The sequence below is a fragment of the Ammospiza caudacuta genome, chromosome 2 (assembly GCF_027887145.1).
Source record: "Ammospiza caudacuta isolate bAmmCau1 chromosome 2, bAmmCau1.pri, whole genome shotgun sequence".
Lineage (NCBI taxonomy): Eukaryota > Metazoa > Chordata > Aves > Passeriformes > Passerellidae > Ammospiza > Ammospiza caudacuta.
This window is the reverse complement of record NC_080594.1, coordinates 1,778,799-1,784,798: the sequence shown is the minus strand read 5'-3', so window position 1 is coordinate 1,784,798 and position 6,000 is coordinate 1,778,799. Positions and strand designations below refer to the sequence as shown.

Genomic DNA, 6,000 nt, shown 5'->3' with positions numbered 1-6,000 from the left:
GCAACAACTAAATGCATGTAAATACTCTAAATGGAACTGCTAACTCTAGAACTCAGGTGGTTTGATGACAAAGATACACTGCTAACATTGGATAATAAAGTACACGGCAATAGCTGGGATAAGAGTGACCCAAATGCTTTAAAAAAATAAAATAAACCCAACAAAACAACCAAAATCCCCAAAATCTGCTAAGAGAGAAAAAAAAAAAAAAAAAAAAAAAGAAAAGAAAAAGCAGCTCAATTTCCAGATCTAGACAAAAATCTCACTTGCTTTTTTGCTTTTTCTACCCGTTGGTTTCTGCTGTGGAAGAAGATGTTGCTGCTGGTTCAGCACCTCCATGTTAGATCCTCTATGAGTAAATGCACTGAGTAAACACAAAAATCCAAAGGCAGAATGTTCAGCTGTGAATCACTGACAAGGGGAGCACCCATGGAATGAACACTTTTGCTTCTCCAGGAGATCATTTTCCCGTCTCTTCCTTTCTGCAGGGGGATTCAAGAGGAGCCAGCCTCTCCTTTAGACTTCTTTTTCTGTTCCCTTTTTCATTCTTCTGATGAATACCTGATCAGGCAGGTGATGCTACTGGAAGGATCCACAATCTTTAACACATTCCTATGGCAACAGTAATATACTGTACTAATGCACAGGAGCAAAGGATGCTAAGACTAAGCTGCATGAACGGGGTTCTTTCTTTGTCTCCACATCAAAATGGAGCATCTCCAGCCAAGAAAAAAAGCCAATCTTGGCCTGTCTTGGTTTGTGCTAAGAGAAGAAGAACGATGTAGAGAAATCCAAACAAACAAACAAAAAAAACCAAAAGGCACAAAATATTCATGACTGTGGGAAGGAATCCGCCAGGTCACTGCCACATAAAATCCTCCCTATCGCTCGCTCTAGTCCAAGTCTTCATCATGCAAAGGTGCCTAAAAACGAGATTGACCAAAAGCTGTGTTTGGCCTTGATTGTAGCACTACTAATGAGCCAGTCCCCTCGTTACACCAGAGTGATCTCCACGTCCTCGATCTTCTCCGTGGGCCGGCGGTGGTGCTGCGTCGGGGGCGGCGGAGCTGCTCGCACCTGCAACATTCAGAACCAGCCTGTGACCACCCCAGAATGGCCCAATTCCACCAGAAACCCCTGGCATTTCCTGCACTGAGCTCCAGATGACGCAGACTGCACCTCCTGCACCCCTAGGGATGATGCAAACAAACAGGTCGTGTGTCCAGCGGGATGCAGCTCCACTGCTGCCCAGCTCAGCCATCAGGGATTTTCCTTATGGCCTGTCACAAACCCCCTCCAGGGTGCAATCCCAGATTTATTCCATGGATAAACCAGGATGGAAACCTGGGAAAGGCTCATCACATGCTGAATCTGATGGTGCTTTTGCCTGCAATTTCTGTGGAGAGGGAACTACCAGGATGTTCTGCTGCACCTGACTCACTGATACTTCATCAATCACTGACCTCAGCAATACACACCCAAAATGTGATGTTGTTTTCACACTCTGCCACACTAGTTATTCTTGCTCCTGACACAGATCACTTTAGGTGCCAACAGGGTTTTCAGGACACCATTTCAGAATACACCAGACTTACTGTGGAAAATGTGACCTGTGGAGCAATCCTCCACCAAACTGCCCAATACTACCTCAATATTCAGAATATATTATTTGAATATCCAAAAATGCTCTTTTTCTGCAACCTCATTCACTGAGAAAGTCAAGAAAAGGAAAATGTTATGTTTTAGTATGATTTGGTTAAGGGATTTGAAAACCCCACAACTTGATTTCAAAGTTAATCGTAGGAGATGGAATTTGTCAAGTTCTAAGTGATTTAATTCTTCCCTTCCTTTTCTGGCAAATTTCCCTTTTCCAGGCAGCAAAACCAACACAAAATCTTCATCATTAGGGATCATGAACCCAAACTCCTCAAACCAAAGGGGGTGGAAATAAACAGAATCCCAAATATACAGGAAAGGAACTGTATAAACCATAGGACTGACCTCCTCTGGCATTTGCTCTCCACCTCTTTTTCAGCTCTGTTTAGGGAATGCTACCCTTTGAACATCAATATTTTATAATATTTATAAAATTATTATAATATATTATTAATGTAATAATATAACCTTACATAATATTTTATAAAATATTTTATCAATACAACCCATAGAATTTGCTGGTCACTTACAGGCCGCAGTTTGCCATAGGAACTTTCTGCAGGAATTCGTGGAGGTTGAGAGAATCCAGGAGACTCTGAACCAAAGCTGTTTTCTGAGGGAATAAGCAACACCCCATTACAAAGAAGCCCCTCAGTATTGCTGAATTTATGTTGTAAAAATGCTCCTTTTTTCTGAAAGGTTTCTACAGGAAGCCTTTTCCCAAAACGTTTGCAAATTTCTCACCGTTCGTCGACGGAGACCTGGGGAAAAACTGGGATCCTCTTTTATCCGGGCTGGGATAGGGACTGGTGGGAGGCTGGTCATACAGAGGCAGTGGTGGCAGGGAGTTGTTGGCCTTTGGAGTGGGGGATACCTGTGCCAAAAAGAGGGAGAAGCTGCAGTAAATCCTCCTTGGCACATTTAACACACACACACCAATTTTCCAACCCATCCCTACTCCAGCAAGTTCCCTCTAGAGCAAAAGCAGCTGGCAGGCAAGTCTGGGAAGGAAAGCCAAGGTATCCAACAGGGATTCAATTTTTTAAAATCACAGCTTGCCACTGAACAGAAATTTTCAGCCTCTCCCAGGTAATTCAGAGAGGATTTTTGAAGGTTATTCGAAACAAAAAGGTTGCTCGGCCAAGTGGGGTTCACACAGAAGTGCTGGGATCGTGAGCTTTATCCCCACTCAAAACGCATTTAGATGTGCATTTTTGTGGTATTCTTAAATCAAGAAATAAAAATACTCAAAAATTCCATTGTAGAAACATGCAAGTGCAGTTTCTATCTCCAAACTCCACACTGGAATGTGTCTGATTTTCTAATACGATATAAGGATTATAAAACTACGCTGTAGAAATGAGGACATTGCTGCAAAAATTACTGTAATCCAAAACTTGGCAGTATCCTGCCCCTCAAAACTGAGAGAATGCAGAACAGATTTAAGTATGAAGATACTAAATTAGGGCTGAAAGAGCCTGTAATTCTCTTTTTGCCAGGTTGGGTCTGACATCTCAGTCTCATAAATTAATGACAGGATGTAAACTGCGAATTTTCTCCTTTGATTGCTTTCTATCCAAATATCTGCCTTTATTCACAAATTCGCAAAAATACATCATGAGGCTGGGTAAGAAACTAAAATGCAAGCACTGAGGGCTTGGGTTGTTTTTTTTTCCTTATATTGGTTCTGATTTTTTTAACTTAAATAGCTTCTGATTTTTTTTTTCCTCTTAAACTAGTTTTGATTTTTTTTTCTCCCCGAAGAAGTGACAGAACTTAGCAAATAATAAACCAAGCCAAGACCTCTTTCCATACCTGGATATCCCCAATCCACTGAGTCTCTCCATTCTCTGAGGCTGTGAGCTCTTCAACCAGCACGGAGGGGAAGACCCCGACGCGGCCGTTGAATTCCCCCTCCCAAAAGCCATCATCATCCTGGTTCTCCTTGTTCAGGATGCGGATGATGGCTCCCTCTGGGAAGGACAGCTCGTCATCTGTCTGCCCCTCGTAATCATAAAGTGCTTTTACAAAACAGACTGCAAAATGGAAAAGAAAAAAAGCCAATGAGATAAGGTCAAAATGGAAGTTACAGCAAGTTTGATAGCTGGAGCTGGGGATTTTGAGGTTCTTTTAAAGATTCTGTTATTCCTGGGACAGATTATTCCAGTTTTCCTTAATTTTGGTCTCAGCTAAAATTTCCTTAATTTTAATCTCAGTATGAGCTGAGGAGGTGAATTACGCAGATTTAATATGAGAGATAATTACTGAGATAATTACTGGGAATGGCTGTGTTCAGATATGGGTCAGTCTCACTCTGCAACTCCCTGAAAGGAGGTTGTGGCTGGTGGGGCCTTTTCTCCCAGGAAACCAGAGATAAGACAAGAGGAAACAGCCTCAAATTGCACTAGTGGAGGCTCAGATTGGGTGTTAGGGAAAATTTCTTCCCTGGAATAGTGATTAAAACATTGGAACAGGCTGGGAAATGGTGGAGTTCCCATGCCTGGAAGGATTAAAAAATGAGCAGACTTTGCAGCATGGTGGGATTTGGTCAAAGCTTGGATTTCCTGATCTTGGAGATCTTTTCCAGCTTTAATGATTCTGTGACTCCATGAAATCTGGGAAACCCTCCCAGACTCCATGCGCAGAGTGTTCCCAAGGGCCAGCTGGATCCCCTGTGTATTTCCAGGCGGGATTTACCATTGGAGTCCCCGTTGAGGCTGCCTGGCAGCAGGTCAGTCTCCGTGGAGTTGTTGGAGGTGTGGGAGCGGGAGTCCAGCGCAGCCAGGGACTGCAGCATGCTCAGGAGGCTGCTGGAGGTTGGGAACTGCAGGTACTTCTCTGGCACATATCCCACCTGCCCAGCCTTGTTCCGCGCCTGCGAACCAACAACAGGAGCGTTCTCTGCCTGGGGCACTGCTCTGGAGAGAACCCCAGCGTTCCCTCCCACCCCAACCTCATGGAAACAAGCTGAGAGGATGATACCTTCACCCAGTCCTCCATATCTCCATCTTCAATGACCTCCAACACCTCGTGCTCCTCTATGGTCAGCTCGTCTGGCTGAGAAGCCTGCAATGCGGGACAGGAAGGATGGAAAAGGAAAAGTGACTTTAAGGGCAAAGCAGGGGCAGGGGAAAGAACATTCCCATCTAGACTTTTATTAGAAATTATGTTTGTTAAAAAACTGAAAGCTAAAACATGATTTAAAACATCACAATGAAGGTTCTGCCATTCACAAAAACCCTTCTCCCTGAATCTCACCCTATCACAAAAGCAAACCTCGAGCTCCCAAAGGCACATTTATTATTTTTATGCAATTCATTTTTCTAATAAATTTTAAAAAATCACCAACCTTATAGGAATAAACCACTTTGCAGGTGAGAGGGTAATTTCTGAGAGTACCAGAAGGACTAGAACTGCTGTCATCAAAAACATCCATGCTGTCTTCAAACTCTTCACCTTCTTCCTTTTCTGCATCAGCATTGACCTGGTAAAACAAATTCCAGTTGGCATTACAGCAGCTGCTAAAAAATTGGTGAAGGAATAACAATAAAAATGAGCTGGTTAATATTTTTCAGTGTGTATTTTTTATGGTTTATTGTTATTGAAAGTAACTCAGCTGGATTTCTTTGTTCAAACAAAAGCACCTGGACTTTAAGAAGTACTGCAGAAGATTTTGGAAGATCCAACTCAGCTAATGGACAGTTATAAAATAATTTTTTCACATAATCTGTGACTAAAGAACTTTGGAGATGCCATTGCAATGGCACAAAAAACAGTTTATTGGAAAAAAGGGAATTTATGCTACTGAAAGATTAATGTACCTGTGACCATGTGTTATAAAATAAATCTGCAGTGAAAAGTTTAAAAAGTTTAAAAATCTAGAGTTTAAAAAAATAAACCTCCAAATCAACCTTCTAGCTGGTGTATTCCACACAACAGATTTGCTGCAGTTTATTACAAAAATTCTTATGAGACAGGAAGATTTGTAAAAACTTGCTATAAAAGTTTAAATAAAACCTGAAGTCAATGTTCTGGAAAAATACAAGTTTGGGTAAGACTGCCAGGAGCTGTGCTTTGGCCTGGTGCCCAGTTTATGTTTTCAATAAATAACTTTATCTCATGTAAAAAATTATGAATTATTCTGTGAAAACAGCTCTGTGAATCAAACACAATACTGTATGTAGAGCCATCTTCCCTGTGTTTATTCCTATTAATTTGGGAGTGAATCTGGTGCTCCCCAGAAAAGTGAGAGATTAATAAAACAAAAAAAAGTTAAGCTGAGCCTGCCAATTCCCAGTGCAGTTTCCCTAAACCAGCTTTGCTCTTCTAGGCCTGGACTAGGAG

General features: G+C 41.9%; 1 protein-coding gene across 2 annotated transcripts in view; it reads right to left on the bottom strand.

Moving 5' to 3' along the window:
• Window positions 1-248: 248 nt before the first annotated feature.
• Window positions 249-6,000, bottom strand: part of FCHSD2 (FCH and double SH3 domains 2) — a 117,797-nt gene continuing 112,045 nt past the window's right edge. For both annotated transcript variants that reach the window (XM_058825410.1, XM_058825411.1), the window contains 7 exons: window positions 5,006-5,140; window positions 4,639-4,722; window positions 4,354-4,531; window positions 3,472-3,692; window positions 2,401-2,530; window positions 2,187-2,269; window positions 249-1,077 (listed from right to left, as the gene is read on the bottom strand). In XM_058825410.1, coding sequence (XP_058681393.1) covers window positions 994-1,077; window positions 2,187-2,269; window positions 2,401-2,530; window positions 3,472-3,692; window positions 4,354-4,531; window positions 4,639-4,722; window positions 5,006-5,140 — 915 coding nt within the window. In that variant the 3' untranslated portion in view covers window positions 249-993. The remainder of the gene's footprint in view (window positions 1,078-2,186; window positions 2,270-2,400; window positions 2,531-3,471; window positions 3,693-4,353; window positions 4,532-4,638; window positions 4,723-5,005; window positions 5,141-6,000) is intronic.